The following is a 22,799-nucleotide window of genomic DNA, read 5'->3' as shown; positions in this document are numbered from 1 at the left end:
AACTCAAGTGGGAATGACCCTAACTTTCCTCACCTGGCTCCTCAAGTCTTACTTGGCCAATAGTTTTAGTTCTAGTAACCCAGAGCAACCAGTAAGAAGATAGTATGTATTGTTCAACTCTTGATTTAAAGAGGAGTTAAGGGAAGGAGCCTAATTCTATTCAATAAAGTGTAATGTTTAAAAACATATTGATTCACTAAAATGAAGTAATATTTGAAAGATTATAAGCTATAGCAGTAAAAGCTAATTTTCCTACTTACATCTTACATCTTTCTTCTGTTTTTTTTTTACCTCTGTGTTTAGAGTGGAAGTGAAAGTCCTTCGAGATGTGTTTGCTACTTGCTGTGAATATTGCCTTTGTGCCCGCTGCTAGGATGCTATTTTTGATGGCCCTGGCATGTGCCAGTCCGTTTCTGGAATTTCGAGAAGAAAGTCCAAGATCCCTCAATGTAGCCATCATTTTTAGTGGAATATCTTACCCACCTGAGAGTGCGCGCTTTGCACCTTCTGCCTTCCGGAACTTCTCAATGGAAGTGAATCCAATATCAGTGATTCTAAATGACACAAACCCACGCAGCCTTATCCTGCAAATCTGTGATGTCCTCTCCAGCCTCCGCATTCATGGAGTTGTATTTGAAGATGATACCCGAACTGAATCTGTTGCTCAGATACTTGATTTCATCTCTGCACAAACGTCTATGCCAATTATTGGCATAAATGGTGGATCTGCAATTGTACTAACACCCAAGGTAAGAGGCTCCTGCTTCAATATGTTGGAAACAAAATGTTAATATTTCTTTATAAACCTTTGGCTAAGAGAGTTTAGGATTCAGTGTAAAATATTTGTAAAAAAGCAGGTAGAGAATTCCTGGTCAAGAGGATTAGTATGTTTATAGAGATTTGTTTGGACAACCTCAATCTTACTGTCTGAATAGCACCAAGACAGGCAGATCTGAGAGACCATCATGCAATAAGATCACAGTTGGTTTGTCAAAACTGAAAGTCATATCTAATGATGACCCATCTTGGTAGGTGGATGTTGTCATTGTAGAAGTGAGAGTCACCACAGCTTTTGCTTTCAATACTCTGCATAATCACTGTTATTTGGTTTTGCATGTGGTTGGTCCAGTTGCATATTATCCTACTGTTTGTCCTGCAGACCTTGTATAAACCTGTTAAAGAACAATAATTCATAAGCCCCTTTTTCTTTATTAATTTGCTGTTTACTGTTACCCCTTCTACAACAATATTACTTGATGTAAGTTCTAAAAATAGGAAGACAATTCATAGTTTCTTTCTGTGTCTACATTTACATGAGCAGAATACTAGGAAGTGAAGTGATGCTAAAAAATGAAAGATGAAAGAGGCTAATGCACATCTACTGGGTCTACACATAGGATTTCCTTTCTTCTGCTGAATATTACTATGAGTGATTTTCTATTATGCCCAGTAAGGGATGTTGCTTATTTTGTCATATTTTATTTTTGATAAACATGGGTTGATTTACAGGAAAGGAACCATTTTTTGTTATTCAGACTACTCTCAATGTTTCAAATAGAAAATGCAGAAAAGAGGAGCGATAGAATAGATCTCCTCTTGCTCAAAACACAAAATGCAAACAACATGCAGCTGGGGAGAAGTGAACCCACAGCCAGTACCAGCTATTCATAGGGCATCCCTCAGTCATTCCAATTCTACAAGAAAAATGACTGCAGCATTCAGACTCTCTAGCATTATAAAGGATAAATAAACCTTTAAATTAAGCGAATGTAGTTGAGGTAGTTGTCAAGAGAAAGAAAGAGGGCTGGTTTGATGTTCTTCTGCTTAAAGGGATACTGTCATGGGGAAAAACTATTTTTTTTCAAAATGAATCAGTTAATAGTGCTGCTCCAGCAGAATTCTGCACTGAAATCCATTTCTTAAAAGAGCAAACAGATTTTTTTTATAGTCAATTTTGAAATCTGACATGGGGCTAGACATTTTGTCAATTTCCCAGCTGCCCCTGGTAATGTGACTTGTGCCTGCACTTTAGGAGAGAAATGCTTTCTGGCAGGCTGCTGTTTTTCCTTCTCAATGTAACTGAATGTGTCTTAGTGAGACATGGGTTTTTACTATTGAGTGTTGTTCTTAGATCTACCAGGCAGCTGTTATCTTGTGTTAGGGAGCTGCTATCTGGTTACCTTCCCATTGTTCTTTTGTTTGGCTGCTGGGGGGGGGAAAGGGAGGGGGTGATATCACTCCAACTTGCATTACAGAAGTAAAGAGTGATTGAAGTTTATCAGAGCACAAGTCACATGACTTGGGGCAGCTGGGAAATTGACAATATGTCTAGCCCCATGTCAGATTTCAAAATTGAATATAAAAAGCTCTGTTTGCTCTTTTGAGAAATGGATTTCAGTGCCAAATTCTGCTGGAGCAGCACTATTAACTGATTCATTTTGAAAAAATGTTTTTTTCCCATGACAGTATCCCTTTAAGAAAGATGTGAGCAAATGTATACAAGGTTTCTAATGTTTTTCCTAACCAAAAGAACATCAGACCAGTCTACTTTCTTTCTCCTGACGACTTCCTTGACTACTTGATGGTTGAAAACTGATCAGCAGGTGGCACTGTTGGAAATTCATTCATATAAACAGAATATGTATGCCTTCATTATAAAAATATTGAATGCAAATTGCAAAAGTGCTTAGAATAATAATAGCACTCTCCCTTATTTTAGAGGTTTAATTATTCTTTAAGGACAGTGTGTACCAGGGCACTTACTCTTGCTGGCTAATTAGTTTACTTGCTTTCTCTACTGTGATCATATGACATGGACCAATTCCATAAGTTTGAAGTCTGAACCTTCAGTACTAACTTTCGGAGAAACAGTGAACATCATAATGTGAATTTAGCATGAACATCTAATTTTACTAAAAAAAAATGTGGTCAATGTAAATCACATCCTATTGGCTCTTGGGAAACAGCATGTACATGAGAGGGGATACATTTTTTGGATCAAAGCAGCAGTATGCTGCAATCCTCTGAATGTGATCAGACATGAGTGTGCACGGGAATCAGCTCATTTCATCTGAGGTTTTTAAAAGCATTAACCTTTTTTTTTCAGAAAAAAAAATCTATGCTGGTTTAATTAAAATTATGAGTAGCCTGCTTTTAGTATGTTTTAATTGAATCCCTAAATCAGTTATCAAGAATCCACTTTTGTCCCAGAAGAATAAAGGTTAATTATTATTTAGAATATGAATCCCATCTTTGCTTTGCAAAACCAGCTTTGTGTGGAATGTTGATTACTATCCAAGTCAACAATAAGCAAAGAAAACACATGGAAAAACAAAGCTTAATTGAATTAATGTAACATCTACTTTCCTCTTTGACCACTCATTTTGTTCAGGGATCCCCTGGTTATGGTTGGAAAGGGAAAGATATGGTCCTTGTGTAGGCTTCTATTGATTTGTTTTCTAAAATGCATTACTGCCGTGAATGGCTTCGTAGAAAAGGCAATAGGATATTATCTCTGCTAAATAAGAAAACATTTTGTTTCATCTGTGGCACAATTGCTTGCAAATTATTGTAAACTCAAAGAATTAGCTTGTCCTTTTCTCAAGGAATATGTGTTCCGGTGACGTCTGTCCAAGTTCTTTTAAAGGAGAAGGAGAGCTACAGAGGCATTTTATTGCCAATAGATTATCTGCAATACTGCAAGCTAGAATGCTATATTTCTTCTGTAGGGATGTCGCGGACTGTTCGCCGGCGAACTTGTTCGCGCGAACATCGGCTGTTCGCGCTCGCCGAATGTTCGCGAACGTCGCGCGGCGTTCGCCATTTTGGGTTCGCCTTACCTGGCGCTTTTTTTTGACCTCTCAATCCAGACCAGCAGATACATGGCAGCCAATCAGGAAGCTCTCCCTCCTGGACCACCCCCACACCCCCTGGACCCCTCCCCTTCCATATATAAACTGAAGCCCTGCAGCGTTTTTTCATTCTGCCTGTGTGTGCTTGCAAGAGCTAGTGTAGGGAGAGAGCTGTTACTGATTTCACTGATTTCTTTGAGGGACAGTTGATAGTAAGTTTGCTGGCTAGTAATCTACTTGATACTGCTTTGTATTGGAGGGACAGAAGTCTGCAGGGATTTGAGGGACATTTTAGGGTAGCTTTGCTGGCTAGTAATCTACCTTCTACTGCAGTGCTCTGTATGTAGCTGCCTGCTGTGGGCACTGATCTCTTCTGATCTCATCTGCTGACTGCTGTAATAACCCAATAGTCCTTGTAAGGACTGCTTTTATTTTCTTTTTTGTTGTTTTACTTTGCTACTTTAACAGCCAAGTGCTATTAGTCTAGCAGTGTTGGGGAGTGGGACTGGTGTGCTACTGTGCTGCTCCTAGTAGTTCAGCAGCACCAACCCAAGAAACTTTTTTTAATATACATATAATTTTTTTTTATTTTACTTATCTTACTGTTCTTTAAGGTGTCCAGTGCTGTTTGCTGTTCTTCATAGTAGTGCACCAATAGTAGTGCACTTGCAGGCATTATTTGCCCAGTGGCCATCTAGCTGTGTGAGCTTGTTCACATTCTGTCTAAATATCAATAATAATACCGTCTCCAGAAACACCACCTGAGTGACGTTTTTCAAGCAGCAATAATATATTCCGTATCCACCACTGCTGTAGTGTATACGTTGACCTTGCAGGCATTATTTGCCCAGTGTGTTCTTCATTTTCAAACCACTGCCACTTAGCTGTGTGAGCTTTTTCACATTCTGTCTAAATATCAATAATAATACCGTCTCCAGAAACACCACCTGAGTGACGTTTTTCAAGCAGCAATAATATATTCCGTATCCACCACTGCTGTAGTGTATACGTTGACCTTGTAGGCATTATTTGCCCAGTGTGTTCTTCATTTTCAAACCACTGCCATCTAGCTGTGTGAGCTTGTTCACATTCTGTCTAAATATCAATAATAATACCATCTCCAGAAACACCACCTGAGTGACGTTTTTCAAGCAGCAATAATATATTCCGTATCCACCACTGCTGTAGTGTATACGTTGACCTTGCAGGCATTATTTGCCCAGTGTGTTCTTCATTTTCAAACCACTGCCACTTAGCTGTGTGAGCTTTTTCACATTCTGTCTAAATATCAATAATAATACCGTCTCCAGAAACACCACCTGAGTGACGTTTTTCAAGCAGCAATAATATATTCCGTATCCACCACTGCTGTAGTGTATACGTTGACCTTGCAGGCATTATTTGCCCAGTGTGTTCTTCATTTTCAAACCACTGCCACTTAGCTGTGTGAGCTTTTTCACATTCTGTCTAAATATCAATAATAATACCGTCTCCAGAAACACCACCTGAGTGACGTTTTTCAAGCAGCAATAATATATTCCGTATCCACCACTGCTGTAGTGTATACGTTGACCTTGCAGGCATTATTTGCCCAGTGTGTTCTTCATTTTCAAACCACTGCCACTTAGCTGTGTGAGCTTTTTCACATTCTGTCTAAATATCAATAATAATACCGTCTCCAGAAACACCACCTGAGTGACGTTTTTCAAGCAGCAATAATATATTCCGTATCCACCACTGCTGTAGTGTATACGTTGACCTTGCAGGCATTATTTGCCCAGTGTGTTCTTCATTTTCAAACCACTGCCACTTAGCTGTGTGAGCTTTTTCACATTCTGTCTAAATATCAATAATAATACCGTCTCCAGAAACACCACCTGAGTGACGTTTTTCAAGCAGCAATAATATATTCTGTATCCACCACTGCTGTAGTGTATACGTTGACCTTGTAGGCATTATTTGCCCAGTGTGTTCTTCATTTTCAAACCACTGCCATCTAGCTGTGTGAGCTTGTTCACATTCTGTCTAAATATCAATAATAATACCGTCTCCAGAAACACCACCTGAGTGACGTTTTTCAAGCAGCAATAATATATTCCGTATCCACCACTGCTGTAGTGTATACGTTGACCTTGTAGGCATTATTTGCCCAGTGTGTTCTTCATTTTCAAACCACTGCCACTTAGCTGTGTGAGCTTGTTCACATTCTGTCTAAATATCAATAATAATACCGTCTCCAGAAACACCACCTGAGTTGTTGTTGTTTTTGTTTTAAAAATAATGCCAGGCAAAGGCAGGCCGCCACGCAGAGGCACTAGGGGCCGTGCTGCTATGCTATCCTGTGGCCCTAGGAAATTGCCCAGTTTTAAAAAGGCAATGACCCTGAACTCCCAAAATGCTGAAGAGGTAGTTGACTGGCTTACACAGCACACCCCATCCTCTACCGTTTCTAACTTTACCACAACATCCTCATCCTCCACTGCTATGGCCACCCCACATAACACTTCCTCCACCACCGGCGCCCCTTCTTCACTGGAGTCAGAGGAGTTATTTTCACATGAGTTTCTTGAACTGAGTGATGCGCAACCATTATTGGCAGAAGAAGATGAAGGAGATGAGGACGTTACACCAGATTTAATTCTGGCAGAGAACACAACAGAGATGGACATAATGAGTGATGACGAGGAGGTCCCCGCTGCTGCTTCCTTCTGTGAGCTGTTAGAAGAAATTGATGCATCTGAGGAGAATGATGATGAGGAGATTGATGTTTTGTGGGTGCCCAGTAGAAGAGAGCAAGAGGAGGATAGTTCAGATGGAGAGACGGAGAGTCAGAGAGGCAGGAGGAGAATAAGACTTGGAAGAAGCAGGGAGGACAGCTCGCAGGGAACAGTAGGGCAACAACATGTATCGGCACCTGTGGTCAGCCGGCCAACGCACCCGCCATTGCCGCCAACGCCGCCAACTTCTACTGTTACCGCCAGATTGCCAGCTTCAAAAAGGTCAGCAGTGTGGGATTTTTTTAATGTGTGTGCCTCTGACAAAAGCGTTGTAATTTGCAATGAGTGCAGTCAGAAACTGAGTCTTGGGAAGCCCAACAGCCACATAGGTACAACTTCTATGCGAAGGCACATGAACGGCAAGCACAAAGCACTTTGGGAGCAACACCTCAAAGGCAACAGGCAAACTAAAAGCCACCCTCCTTCTGGTCCAGCATCTTACTGCTCTACCTCTGCTGTCCTTGACCCGTCTGAACCACCCTCCACTCCGCCTTCCACCTTGACCACCAGTTCCCATTCCCAGTCATCTGCCCCCAGCCAAGTTTCTGTGAGGGCCATGTTTGAGCGTAAGAAGCCAATGTCTGCGAGTCACCCCCTTGCCCGGCGTCTGACAGCTGGCTTGTCTGCACTCTTAGCCCGCCAGCTTTTACCATACCAGCTGGTGGACTCTGAGGCCTTCCGCAAATTTGTAGCAATTGGGACACCGCAGTGGAAGGTACCCAGCCGCAATTTTTTTTCAAAAAAGGGAATACCACACCTGTACCACCATGTGCAGAGCCAAGTCACCGCATCTCTGTCACTTAGTGTTGGGCCAAAGGTCCATATGACTACTGACGCATGGTCCTCCAAGCATGGTCAGGGCAGGTATGTCACCTACACTGCCCACTGGGTGAACTTGGTCATGGCTGGGAAGCAGGAAATGTGTGGCTCAACAACGACAGTGGAGTTGGTGTCACCGCCACGGATTGCACGTGGTTCTGCCACCACCTCTACTCCTCCTTCGCTCTCTACCTCGTCTTCTTCCTCTTCTTCGTCCTCTGCTGCTGGGTCCTCCTCCTCCACACCTGTGCACCCCCAGCTCCCCCTAGGCTATTCGACGTGCCAGGTACGCCGTTGTCATGCTGTCTTGGGGATGACGTGCCTGGAAAGCAAAAACCATACCGGATCTGTACTCCTGTCATCTCTGCAGTCACAGGCCGATCGGTGGCTGACCCCACACCAACTGAAGATCGGAAAAGTGGTGTGTGACAATGGAAGCAATCTGTTGGCAGCACTGAGACTGGGCAATTTAACACATGTGCCCTGCATGGCACATGTTCTGAATTTAATAGTACAACGTTTTGTCTCAAAGTACCCAGGATTCCAGGACGTTCTCAGGCAGTCCAGGAAGGTGTCGGCCCATTTCAGACGTTCCTATACAGCCATGGCACGCCTTGCTGACATTCAGCAGCGGTACAACATGCCAGTCAGGCGTTTGATTTGCGACAGCCAGACTCGCTGGAATTCAACGCTCCTCATGTTGGAACGTCTGCTGCAACAACAAAGAGCCGTCAACGAATACCTGTTTGAACTGGGTGGTAGGACTGGATCTGCAGAGCTGGGGATTTTTTTCCCCCGTTACTGGGTGCTTATGCGCGATGCCTGCAGGCTCATGCGCCCTTTTGAAGAGGTTACAAATATGGTCAGTCGCACCGAAGGCACCATCAGCGACCTAATACCCTTTGCTTTCTTCCTGGAGCGTGCCGTGCGACGAGTGACAGATGAGGCTGTAGACCAGTGTGACGAGGAGCAGGAAGCGCATGATTTCTGGTCGGAATCACCAGAACGAACCCAGGCACCTGCTGCAACGCAGGGAGAGGTGTCAGAAGTGGAGTCAGAGGAGGAAGGTGGCTTTGTGGAGGAGGAGGACCAACAGGAGCAGGCTTCCCAGGGGGCTAGTGGTGACCTTTTGGGGACCCCTGGTCTTGTACGTGGCTGGGGGGAGGAGACCGTGGATGATGCAGTCCTTGATAACGAGGAAGCAGAGATGGATACCTCTGCATCCAACCTTGTGAGAATGGGGTCTTTCATGCTGTCATGCCTGTTGAAGGACCCCCGTATCAAGAGGCTTAAGGAGAAGGACCTGTACTGGGTCGCGACTCTACTAGACCCTCGGTACAAGCATAAAGTGGCAGAAATGTTACCAACATACCACAAGTCTGAAAGGATGCTGCATTTACAAAGCAGCCTGCAAAACATGTTGTACAATGCTTTTAAGGGTGATGTCACTTCAGGAACTCATCAACATTCCAGGGGCAGAGGTGCCAGTAATCCTGCCACGAGTGCACCTGCAAGGACAAAGCACTTTGGCCACTCTGTAACGTCAGACATGCAAATGTTTTTTTGTCCAAGGCAGCGGCAGAACCCTTCTGGATCCACCCTCAAAGAACGCCTCGACCGGCAGGTAGCGGACTACCTGGCATTAACTGCAGATATCGACACTCTGAGGAGCGATGAACCCCTGGACTACTGGGTGCGCAGGCTTGATCTGTGGCCAGAGCTGTCACAATTTGCCATGAACCTCTTGTCTTGCCCCGCCTCAAGTGTCCTCTCAGAAAGGACCTTCAGTGCAGCAGGAGGGATTGTAACTGAGAAGAGAACTCGCCTAGGTCACAAAAGTGTGGATTACCTGACCTTTATTAAAATGAATGAGGGGTGGATCTCGGAGGGTTACTGCACGCCGGAAGACTTGTTCTGAGTTTCTGATTCTGACTCCCCATGCAGCTGTCCTTCTCTGCACGCCTCATGACTCCACATACAGCTGTCCTTTAGCGTCCTCCTCCCTCCACCACCGTTACAAACTAGGGTGCAAACCCTACTGGTTTAATTTGAATCCAGGTAAATCCTGAGTTTTTCTGGCCTCTGTGCTTCAGTGGCTGCGACCAAAAAAAACAGGATATTTTCAGCATTTATATGGCATATTTTTTCTGGCCTCTGTGCTTCAGTGGCTGTGACAAAAAAATGAATATTTTCAGCATTTATATGGCATATTGTTTCGGCCTCTGTGCTTCAGTGGCTGCGACAAAAATAAATGAATATTTTCAGCATTTATATGGCATATTTTTTCTGGCCTCTGTGCTTCAGTGGCTGCGACCAAAAAAAACAGAATATTTTCAGCATTTACATGGCATATTTTTTCTGGCCTCTGTGCTTCAGTGGCTGTGACAAAAAAATGAATATTTTCAGTATTCATATGGCATATTGTTTCGGCCTCTGTGCTTCAGTGGCTGCGACAAAAATAAATGAATATTTTCAGCATTTATATGGCATATTTTTTCTGGCCTCTGTGCTTCAGTGGCTGAGACCAAAAAAAACAGAATATTTTCAGCATTTATATGGCATATTTTTTCTGGCCTCTGTGCTTCAGTGGCTGTGACAAAAAAATGAATATTTTCAGCATTTATATGGCATATTGTTTCGGCCTCTGTGCTTCAGTGGCTGCAACAAAAATAAATGAATATTTTCAGCATTTATATGGCATATTTTTTCTGGCCTCTGTGCTTCAGTGGCTGCGACCAAAAAAAACAGAATATTTTCAGCATTTATATGGCATATTTTTTCTGGCCTCTGTGCTTCAGTGGCTGTGACAAAAAAATGAATATTTTCAGCATTTATATGGCATATTGTTTCGGCCTCTGTGCTTCAGTGGCTGCGACAAAAATAAATGAATATTTTCAGCATTTATATGGCATATTTTTTCTGGCCTCTGTGCTTCAGTGGCTGCGACCAAAAAAAACAGAATATTTTCAGCATTTATATGGCATATTTTTTCTGGCCTCTGTGCTTCAGTGGCTGTGACAAAAAAATGAATATTTTCAGCATTCATATGGCATATTGTTTCGGCCTCTGTGCTTCAGTGGCTGCGACAAAAATAAATGAATATTTTCAGCATTTATATGGCATATTTTTTCTGGCCTCTGTGCTTCAGTGGCTGCGACCAAAAAAAACAGAATATTTTCAGCATTTATATGGCATATTTTTTCTGGCCTCTGTGCTTCAGTGGCTGTGACAAAAAAATGAATATTTTCAGCATTTATATGGCATATTGTTTCGGCCTCTGTGCTTCAGTGGCTGCGACAAAAATAAATGAATATTTTCAGCATTTATATGGCATATTTTTTCTGGCCTCTGTGCTTCAGTGGCTGCGACCAAAAAAAACAGAATATTTTCTGCATTTATATGGCATATTTTTTTCTGGCCTCTGTGCTTCAGTGGCTGCGACCAAAAAAATTGAATATTTTCAGCATTTATATGGCATATTTTTTCTGGCCTCTGTGCTTCAGTGTCTGCGACAAAAAAAATTTATATTGTTAGCATTTATATGGAATATTTTTCCTGGCCTCTGTGCTGCAGTGGCTGCGACAAAAAAAAATTAATATTGTTTGCATTTATATGGCATATTTTTTCTGGCCTCTGTGCTGCAGTGGCTGCGACAAAAAAAAAATTAATATTGTTTGCATTTATATGGCATATTTTTTCTGGCCTCTGTGCTGCAGTGGCTGCGACAAAAAAAAATTAATATTGTTTGCATTTACATGGCATATTTTTTCTGGCCTCTGTGCTGCAGTGGCTGCCACAAAAAAAATTGAATATTTTCAGCATTTATATGGCATATTGTTTCTGGACTTCTGGTTCAGTGGCTGCGACAAAAAAAACATAATTTTTCAGGAAAGTACACATGCCTAATTTTTCAGGGTTCTGCAACAGTGGCAAAATCGCATCTTTTATGGTCACCGCAGGTGATCAATAAAGTAGACCAAAACTGGGCCCACACTGCAGAATCAGTGTTTTTTGGTTCACTTCACTGTACATTGAATTACCTCTGCCTGACCGTGCACGTGCGCACAAGCACGGTGACTGCTAAACACACCACTACAGAAATATTGCCACCAACAGGACGAACATCCTGGAGGTGAGAAGCAACTAGTAATTAAAAACTATTATTTGCTCACTTGACGGTATCATTCATTAAAGCTCTTTGCGTCTTTTTGCTTTGCAGTAAGCACCGCGTTTCGTCTTTGCGTGTGAACAGGCTGTAACCTTTACACGACTTGATTGGCATGTAGACGCCGGACGTTTTAAAGCATTTTATTACACAGGTTTAGAAATGTAGTGTGATTTCTGCCCTTTACAGCACAAAACGCAGCGCTGTGTCAACAATGGATTTTTTAGAAACATTTTTGACCTTGATCCCCCTCTGGCATGGCACTGTCCAGGTCGTTGCACCCTTTAAACAACTTTAAAATCATTTTTCTGGCCAGAAATGTCTTTTCTAGCTTTTAAAATTCGCCTTCCCATTGAAGTCTATGGGGTTCGCGACGTTCGCGAACCGTTCGCATTTTTGACGCAAGTTCGCGAATATGTTCGCGAACTTTTTTTCCGACGTTCGCTACATCCCTATTCATCTGTAATATGTTTTACCATACCTGAGTAAAAAGCTCTAGAAGCTCTTTGTTTGTTTAGGACAGCAGCTGCAGTATTAGCTTGGTGTGACATCACTTCCTGCCTGAGTCTTTCCCTGCTCTGGGCTCATATTACAGCAGAGAAGGGGGGAGGAGCAAACGGAGGGCAAGGAGGTTTAAGCTGAAGGCAGGAAGTCTGATACAAAAGCCCATGACTACACAATAGAAGAAAAGTAATGCAGTGTTTCCTTTTGACAGAGGACTCAGAGCAGCATTACTTTGAGTACCACTTAGTGCTGATCACTAGGATAAGAGACCGAGCACAAATTAGAAATAAATGAATTCAAAATAGTGATCAGCACTAAGTGATGTTTCCCGTTTTGCACCTGTTTACACTGTATGGATTCTCTGCACAGAAGTATATCGTCCGGTATACACGTCACTTCTCTGTTGTCCCATTGGTTTCCCGCGACATTGTATTTTTAAACCGGTGTTTGTAGTTCCGGTTCACTTTGAGAAAGGCTGGTGTACCAGCCGATTAAATTCTTCTTAAAACCTGTGAGTGTATTTTCGTCTTTGCAACTTTACATTTCTCCTTGGAGGACAGCACCCAGGCACCCCTGACTACGATATCGTGAGTGCCGATACTCATACCTTGATCTACATATATATATAAAGTCCCTTTGTAAAATGTATAATGAAGCAATAGAATTCTTAATGAATCAGATGAAAATTGAGCGTAGGACTGGCCAGATATGGGATGACTTTGACGTAGTTGGCCAGCTTAAATATATTGCAATATATGGACAAACAATCCCTGTTTTGTTTAAAGGGTAAGGCATTTTTCAGTAGCAGTATGCACAAAATGTCGCTGTCTTAAATATATTGATAATGGGTTTAGTGCAGAGGACCTCTTGTATTTGTGTATATATATATATATATATATATATATATATATATTTATCCAAACTGATGCACACCGGACTTCCACAAAAATACTAAAACATAGTTTTGCAGTCCTATATGTATCAGTATTTTGAACGATCAGTCCAGAAATCAAGAACTGTATTGTATTTTACAGTGCTGCATATTTTATTAGTGCTATATAAAGTTATACATAGAATGATGGTTGCCTGGGTTGAAGCTTCTGCAGTACCAATATGGCAACAGTTACACTACTTGGCATGCATGAGTTATCCATTTTAGTTTCCATTCTTTAATAGACAGCTTTTGCTCGGATTCACTTTTTTCTATTCCTTGTCTTTTATGACTGTTTATAGGAGTCTATAGCACTTCCTAGCTTATTGTACCTCCTGTGGTGCTCAGCAGCTAAAGACCCATTGAAGCTAATAAAGAAGGTCATGTCTCTCCACAAGATCATAAAGCTTTTTGTTCTCTTGAGTCTAAGGATTATGCTCACTCTACTAGACTTGTTTTTAAGATTTTCAATTTTCAAAAATGCAAGCTAGCATTTAAAAATGTTACTAGAGTGGAACATTTATTATTTTCTCCATGTTTACAGCTAATCTACACAACAGCTTGTAACATAACAAAGAAAATAATGTCCTGATTCTGTAGCACTAAGTATAGAATCAGTTTGGCACTTACAGCTAGTACTAGGTACAAGACAACTCTCTCTACTTCCCTCCACTTCCGCTTCTTCATTAGCACCCATCCATTCTTTCTATTTGAGTAATGTTCTAGCAGCACTATTTCATTACCGGAAAACACAAAGTTGCTATTTAATCCAGAATGTTAGGGGGAACGATGAACTATGGGACAGAACAATAGTAAAAATAGTAACTTTGCTTCAGCAAGAAAAAGAACCTCACATTCTTCCTACAGCAGAGTAAAATCAGACTGTAAGTTACAAGCAGGCACCACTAATTTACTATCACAGTGCAGTCAACACATTAGGGCCTGGTTATCAAAATTTGTAAATACAAATATATATATATATATATATATATATATATATATATATATATATATATATATATATATATATATATATATATATATATATATATATATATATATATATATATATATATACATTTGTATTTTTTTCTACTTCAAATAAACAATTAAAAAAAAAATAGCAAATGTTCCCTATACATTGAAAAATTCAAATTAAGAAGAAAAAAATTCACAGTTTATTCATCATTTGTACTCGGATTAAAAGCTAAAAAAAAATGTAAAAACTCGAAAAACTTAAATTGAAAAAATAGTTTACATTTTGCCTAGGACAACTCCCATTGACTTCAACGTGAATTCAGATGCTTTTACATTTGAGTTCACAGTTTTCCCACATTTTTTCACAATAAATATTTAAAATGTGTGTTTTTTTTAAAAAAAAAAAAGTTAATGCAAATAAATGTGAATCACAGAATTTGAACATTGATGAAAAACAGCTTTGGGTGCTGACTTATTAAGGTTTGAATTCTGTGATTTGAAACTTTATTGTGCTCAAACTCGAATGTAAAACTTTGGCATCTAAAAGTTTGTGAGTTCATTTGGGAGTTGTACTAGGCAAGATTTAAGCAATTTTTTAAATGTTAAAAGTTTTTCAACTTTTTGAAAAATTTTTGGGAGTTAGACCCATTGAAAATGATGAGTCCAATACAAATTTGATGCATTTAAGTTTTTTCTACAGTGTTATTCAATTGATTTTTTTACACTCAAATGTTTTAATAAATAAACAGACATTTGAGTTTGGTAAAAGTTTTTACAAATTAAAACTCAAAAATTCACAAAGTCGAGTTTTGATTAATAGGGCTCCTGGGGCAGATTTATGAAAGTGTGAAATTATATGTGAAAATTAAATAGCGCACTGCATCAATTGATTCAATACTGAACACAAATGTGCAGTCCCCTTTTAAGATTAATAGCGCACAAGACATAGGGAGCAAGAGCTGTTTTATTCATTCTCGAGCTTCCATTTTGCCGTGATTTTGATCTGGTGCAGGTTTTAGAAATTTTTAATTTTTAAAATTTTATATAATAGTTAGGGGCAGATGTATTAAGGGACGAATATCGAGGGTTAATTAACCTTCGATATTTGACTGGGGAATTAAAATCCTTCGACTTCGAATATCGAATGATTCGAAGGATTTTAATCCATCGATCGAAGGATTATCCTTCGACCCAAAAAAGATAGCCAAGCCTATGGGGACCTTCCCCATAGGCTATCATTGACTTCGGTAGCTTTTAGGTGGCGAACAAGGGGGTCGAAGTTTTTCTTAAAGAGACAGTACTTTGACTATCGAATGGTCGAATAGTCGAACGATTTTTAGTTCGAAGGTCGAAGTAGCCAATTCGATGGTCGAAGTAGCCAAAAAAACACTTCGAAATGCGAAGTATTTTTTCTTCTATTCCTTCACTCGAACTTAGTGAATGGGCCCCTTAATCAAATTGCCAGTTACAATGAATGGGCTATAAAGAACTCCTCCTTATCTGCAAACCTTAGGCACAAACTGTTGCTGGAGGAAAAAAAGGGCTAGAGAAAAAAAATAACCATCAGTGCTTAATAATAAAAGTAATAATAATTTGACACCGTATTAATGGAAAAACTATATCCAACACAAACCCCATTTACTGTGCTTGGATCACTCTAAACACAGGTGTATATTGCCTCTTGCCTCTAAGTTTCAGATATTATAAGTTTGTTATCTTCAGGGAGGAATGGGCAGTTGTTGTTTCCTCTGTAACCAAACATAACCAATTAGAATAAGCCAAGACCTTTGCTTCTATGCAGTGAATAATAATTAACTTGAACTTAGAAAGGGCATGATAGAGTAACTGGAAAGTTCCAGGCAGCTGTAAGTTTTCATGTAAGTACTAACACATCATTGACAGTCTTGCCCCATAGCTGGAAGTTGCTCACATTTTGGGAGACCTTTCTTCTTGTAAGAGCCCTTCTTGTTGAAGTCGCTTTGAGTGATATTGCCTATACTGTACATGTTCTTTTTGTTTTTCTGATTGGTTTTTAAATAATACTTGACAACTGTAGCAGCACATGTCTCCATGAAATGATTTGTCCTTTGGCCCCAAAGGTGAAAGGTGCCTTACGAGACTAAGTAATTGTCATATTACATTTTTTATGATGATTGCCTTTCTACATCTCATTTTCCTTGGCTGCACTGCAAGATGGTTTAATCTGCAATAAATGTTATCAACTCTCTCTGATGGTAGAAATCATAACATTTCAATTCCATTCACACCATTCTGCAGAGTCTGGTACCTGTTAGGATAAAATCATTCATTTCTCCATGCATTGTTTCCATGTCCATCTTTGTTATTACTTCTGCTAACATCTTGTTTCTTATGCATCTGTTTAATCAATGTCACGAGAAAACCTATAAATTGTGACCTTATCAACAGATTTTCCCACCATGTTCTCTTTTGAATTCTATTTTTACCTGATTATTTTTTCTTGGGCAATATTTTCTCATCCGTTTAATTTTTCTTCCCAGTGTGAAATGACTTCTTGGTTCCATCATTTCAATCAGTCATCACTTTTTCATATACAATTTTCAAGTCTGTGCTTATGTCATTTTCTTGGAGACTGTCTTCCCTGCTTTGCATATCCTCTTCCCTCACTGCCACTTCTACTATCACATACTCCTGTTCTGTTGAGGAGATGATTTTCCTCCATTAATATTTCACAAATTGTCTTAGGGCAAATGGTTTCTTCTGACAGTTTGTATAAACACACCATAAGCACTCACTTTCTCTTACAATGCCCTGCCAGAGTGAGTGATCTTAAAGGCTAGGGCACCAATCAGTATTCAATGACACCACTTGGGATACCTATTCAGGGTCTTTAAAACTTCCTCCAAGAGAGGTGGAGAGAGGAAGAGAGTTACAAAGTCTCAGAGGGATTGAGAGAAGACAATCAATAGCTTCGTTGGTGATGCACTTTTTTAATGAATATAAATATTTCTGAATATTTTACAGGTATGGGTTCCATTATCTGGAAACCCATTATACAGAATGCTCCAAATTACGGAAAGGCCATCTGCCATAGACTCCGTCTTAATTAAATAATTCACATTTTAAAAAAATATTTCTTATTTTCTGTAATAATAAAACAGTAGCTTCCCCCTCTATGGCAAATTGGAGAGGCTTCAGATTTTTTGCCTTCCTCTGGATCAACTGGCAGATAGGTAGTTAATAAAAAAATAAAAAATAAAAAAAAGGTTGAACTCGATGGACATGTGTCTTTTTTCAACCTTACTTACTATGTTAATATGTTACTATGATACTATGTAATCCCAAATGAGATATAATTAATCCTTATTGGAGGCAAAACAATCCTATTGGGTTTAATTCATGTTTAAATGATTTTTTAGCATAAGGGGAGGCCCATTTACTAAAGGTTGAATTTTAGTGGTATTAGAGCTTTTTGAAACCATGATTAAACTCTATTGGGGGAATGTAATATGTTTCACTAGTGCAAAAAACCTACGCAAAAATGCTTGTGAATGTTAGCGACCATGTTTGTGTCCTTTTTGAATGATTACAGACATCAACAACTTCATCACAAAGTTTGCAACCAAATGGCTTTTGTGAACATTCACATTGTGTGTAATAAAATTTCACAATTGCAAAGTGTTTTTTGCAACAATATTCCAGAGCAGGGGTTAACACTAAGGGGGTTATTTATTAAAGTTTGAATGCCGGTAAACTGCCAGGACCTACCCCTTAGGTGTAGAAGGAGAGCCCTACCAACCCCGGTCTTCACCCATTCCCTTTTGGGGCCCTGGAACTTTCTGCTGCGGAGCAGGGAGGGATCCTACACATGGCAAAGGTAGTCAGAAGTGTGGTACCAGAGGGTCAGGCAAGGTCAAAGTCATAATCAGGTGAGGGTCAGTGGCAGGCGGCAAGATTCGGAAGTCAATAAACATACAGGAAGTCAAAACCAGTAGGAATGCAGGAATATAGCTTTAGCGAAATCAGGAGTACTGAAAACCAGCTTGGGCAAGGTCAAAATGGGGAACTAGGCTTTTATTTTAAATTTTCTCGCCAACCGTGATGTCAGCGAGTCCGCAGAAGTTGGCCATTATTGTGCACGCGTCTTAGCGCACCAAGGACCGAGGTAGGAACACGCGCTGGTCTCTTTATGGTTTTTTTACCCTTGATACATTACGAAAACATTGTTGATTAAGTAACTATGCAAAAAATTAGTTTGTTTGCACTTCAAAGTATCATTCAAACTAACATATTACAAACTTTCAGCCCATGCAAATTCCTTCATAGGAAAGTCTGTAGGGAATTTATATAAAGTAAGCTGTAGCACCAAGGGCAAACAATCAATGACTTAACAAAACACAAACAAAATAAAGCAAAATATAAGTTCCCTATGATATAATATTGACAGCAATGACAAGAAACATATGACGTGTGTGTGTTAGTTTCTATAACAATTATTATGTTATATTACTCTGTCTCTCCAATTTCATTAATTCCAAACATATATTCTTATGCAATGATAATTGTCTTGCTTTACCGTCATCTATAATCACTGCACAATTTCTTCTTCACCTCCACATATTACTGCATTGTATTTCTTTTTTCTGTGCTCGTTGCAGCAAACATTGCATGCATATCTCCTTTTGTCTGGTCATATATTTACAATTATGTATCCTTTTTATTCTATATTTCATGGCCTTATTCTTTTTAAAGTTTATGTTTTCCTGTTTTATTCTACATTGAAGGCAGATATTGTATAGACATTTTGTTCTTATCAAGTATTCTGCTTCATTGAATTACAGGAAAAAGGTTCTACCTTTTTGCAGTTGGGAGCATCTACTGAGCAGCAACTACAAGTCATCTTTGAAGTCTTGGAAGAATATGACTGGACATCTTTTGCAGTAATCACCACCTTGTTTCCCGGTTATGAGGACTTTGTGGATTATATAGAGTTACTGACAGACAGCAGCTTCATTGGTTGGGAAAATCGAGGTATCTTGACCCTTAATTTGACCGATGACCCCAGTGGTTCCAAATTAAAAAGACAGTTAAAGGAGATTACAGCTCAAGTGAGACTTCTTTACTGTTCTCGGGAAGAAGCTGATGGAGTTTTTAAGGCTGCTCGCGAGGCTGGGTTAACTGGACCAGGCTACATATGGTTCATGGTGGGAACCAATTTAGGTGGTACAGATTATATGCCTGAGCACCTTCCCGTTGGACTTTTTACAGTCTTAACTGCTGGATGGAAAGATGACCTTCACCGCAGAGTACAGAATGGAGTGGCAATAATTGCTAAAGGTGCTGAGGCTTTGTACAAGGATTTTGGATTTATACCAGAATTCAACAATGATTGCAGGGCGCCCAACCTCACTTACATGAATGAAAATCTGCACAGGTAAATTTCTATATTTTAATGCAGAATTATAATCGAACGATTACACAAACTGATTGAATATCTAGTAGAGTTAGGAATAAGTCTGAAGAATACTCAAAAAAGTCCAGTCACTTTAGCCTTAGCTCTACTAGATATTGTTTATCATGATATGATATCTTCCCTGGGTAAATGAGAATCTTCATAGACAGATCATAAAGCTCATTAAACAGTAGCTGTGACTATTGACCAATCACTCATTTGTTTATAAACAAAATGGTCTCTCTTTATGTATACACAAAGCATTTCTGAACAGTCAAATTATTTTACATACATATATATGATTTCATATAGACCATCTTCGGAAAGGCTTTCATGGCATGAGTGTTACATGTACTTTATAACATAGATGTAAACCCAGATGAGAAAAACAAAGTTCAAGATGTTAAATGAAATGATAGTGGGGCCACCTGCCCCACTAAGCAACTTTAATCTAGTTTACTATTCAATTTGTAGTGCGGACTGTCCTGTTGACTTCCCAGTAGCAAGATATAGTAGTTCAGATATGGCTGGTGAGTTGACCCTTTAATTCTAGATAGACAGCAGAGTTTTAAAATGTTCATGATAAGGTTATTGGTCTTTTCTTAGAAAGGCTTAAGGTTTCAATTTTCTAAAGATACAGCACTGCAATGCTTGAATGCTGTAATACAATTAACAGAATATGTTTTATGTGTCTACTCTATCTGCTCTAAGTATTGCACTGAATGAGGACACTTGAGCAATGTTTTGCATCAGTTCAAAGGGATTTATGTTGTGTATTTCACATGAGTTGAATTAAGAGTATCTGGTAATACAGCAATTACTTTAGATTAGTCTACTTACAGTTAAAAAATGAATGCAAAGATCGGTTGCTATGGCCAACTGCATTGATGCAATATACACACACAAATAGAAACAAATGCACACTTCAATCAATGCTTCTGCAAATAATCCAAAGTTTTTCTTTTATTTAAGGTGAGATCTCAGCAAACATTTCAGGGCAAAGCCCCTTCATCAAGTACTTACAAAGTATGTGCAGGGAAATATTTCAAGGAAAGGTTAACAAACAACCCCACCCACCTGTGATTAAATGATGACATCATAACGATGTATTACATATGCATTTATATACAAATTAACTCCTATTATTCTCATTCCAAAAAGGATACATAGTACCTTTGGGTCATATTTAGCCGTAATTGTCCATGGGTAACAATAGTGCATAAGTTTCGATCCTCTGTGATGAGAACCATCAAACAAGTCCTTAGTGTTGGTGTATGCCCAAGGCTGTTGCTGTGAATTTTTTTTTTTTTTTTTAGAAAAATTATACAATTACTAGTAATCACAATCCCATAATTACAAGGTAAGGATTGACACCAGTGATGGGCGAATTTCTCCCGTTTTGGGTTTCGTGGATTTCTTGCGAAATTCGTGAAATGGCTAAAAGTTTGTGAAATGCTAATTTTGCCGCCGGCGACAATTCTGACACCTGCTACAATTCTGATGCACATTAAAGTCAATGGGTGCCTATTAATTGTTATTATTAATTTGCGTCCAATTTTCGCAACAATTTCGCAAATTTATTCACCGGCTGCGAAAATAAGCCGCAAATTCACACCTGCCGACTAAATTCACCCATCACAACATATTGATTCATCAGTAGAAACAGGAATAACTTATTTCCATTGGTGCTAGAGTATTTAGTTTTATCGATCCATAGGACTTCCTGTTGCAGCAATAATCTATCTCTATCACCGCCCCGACTGGGGAAATTTATGACTTGTAACACTAGCCACCTCAATTGGAGATCGTCTCAAACAGGTGGAGGAGGACCTGCAAGTGCTGAACTGTGGGGAAACCAAAGTTTGTCCTTGGATACAACCTGATATATTATGTTCATAGGTTTTAAAAATGTAAAAGAGCAGAGTGCATCTGTCATGAAGGATGCGTAGATAAGGGATCTTTCTATAATTTGGACCTTCAAACCTTAAGTCTACCATAAAATCCTGTAAACTTTAAATAAAACCAACAGGCTTGTTCTGCTTCCAATAAGGATTAATTATATCTTAGTTGGGATCAAGTAGAATGTACTGTTTTATTATTACAGATAAAACGGAAATAATTTTGAAAAATGTGGATTATTTTATTATAATGGAGTCTATGGGAGACAGTCTTTCTGTAATTCAGAGCTTTCTGTATAACAGGTTTCCGGATAACAGATCCAATACCTGTAGTTGTAACAGCCCATATAAAACCTAGTTTTGCAGGGTAGCCATCTCCCATTATTATCCGATCAATAATTCTGTTAATAGAGAGTAAAATAATAACAATTGTTCTTGTAAAGAATTAAAACCCACAATGGTACCTATTTCTATATTATTGAATAATATACCGTTTTTTCTTTGAATGTAGAATATGCATCACTGGCTGAATATGAGGGGAGGTTTCTACTCTAATTCTTGAAAGAAGGACCATGTTTTGTCTGTAAACAATGCAAAATTATCCAATTATTACTTGAGGGGCTGTGATAAATCCACTAATAAAAATGCTATTACTATTAAGTAACCTTGTTCCTGGAATAAATGCATTTCCATTTATTAAAATGCCTTGCTCCCTAAAATAAATGAATAGATATACTTCTAACAGTGTAATTATTCACAAACAATTACACAGTTTCCCTGTAATAAACCCCTTCACTACACAAAATAAATATTACGGGAAAAGTATTTTTGTAAATGGAAAATATGCTTCAACATGTAATTATGTCAGAACAAATCTATACATATAGAGTTGTTTCTTCATAAATCTGTTGCCTGGGCCTGTAGAACTCTGTTGCAGTGGTATTCACCTGCTGTTCTAGCTAATAGAACCAGAGATGGGTGAAACATATAATGGGAAAAAAAATAGAATTTTGATGTTTTTGAGTATCAGATTTGTTCTGTAAGCCTCCAAGCAAAGATTGCTTTGACTTGGGATTCTCAATAGCAGATGGAACTAGACATGATGTTTCCCTAGCGGGCAGTGTTGCAGTATTTGGAAGTTTGTGAAATGACTACTTTGATCTTTTGCTGAGCACCTAATGAAGTGCCAGTTTGCTAACTATTAACAGATTTGTCACTTTTTTGTCAGTTATATGGAAAGTTTAATTTATTCTTTAAGCATAATTAAATGGGTGGGTTGCTCTATTACAAAATGCAAAATTGCCATTTAATGGATAATATGAAGCATTTTAAAGAAGGACATTTAGGTTACCGTATATACTCGAGTATAAGCCGAGTTTTTCAGCCCCCAAAATATGCTGAAAAACTCTACCTCTGTTTATACTCGGGTCAAGCGCTAAAACGGT

The 22,799-nt window shown here is 39.2% G+C and overlaps 1 protein-coding gene across 1 annotated transcript in view; it reads left to right on the top strand.

The window, feature by feature from the left end:
- The first annotated feature begins 307 nt into the window (after positions 1-307).
- grin2d.L (glutamate receptor, ionotropic, N-methyl D-aspartate 2D L homeolog) overlaps positions 308-22,799 on the top strand; it is a 136,707-nt gene continuing 114,215 nt past the window's right edge. The window contains exons 1-2 of the mRNA XM_041569081.1: positions 308-749; positions 18,846-19,438. Coding sequence (XP_041425015.1) covers positions 327-749; positions 18,846-19,438 — 1,016 coding nt within the window. The 5' untranslated portion in view covers positions 308-326. The remainder of the gene's footprint in view (positions 750-18,845; positions 19,439-22,799) is intronic.

This window comes from Xenopus laevis, chromosome 7L (assembly GCF_017654675.1).
Source record: "Xenopus laevis strain J_2021 chromosome 7L, Xenopus_laevis_v10.1, whole genome shotgun sequence".
Classification (NCBI taxonomy): domain Eukaryota; kingdom Metazoa; phylum Chordata; class Amphibia; order Anura; family Pipidae; genus Xenopus; species Xenopus laevis.
The sequence above is the reverse complement of the archived record's forward strand: the minus strand, read 5'-3'. Positions and strand labels throughout refer to the sequence as shown.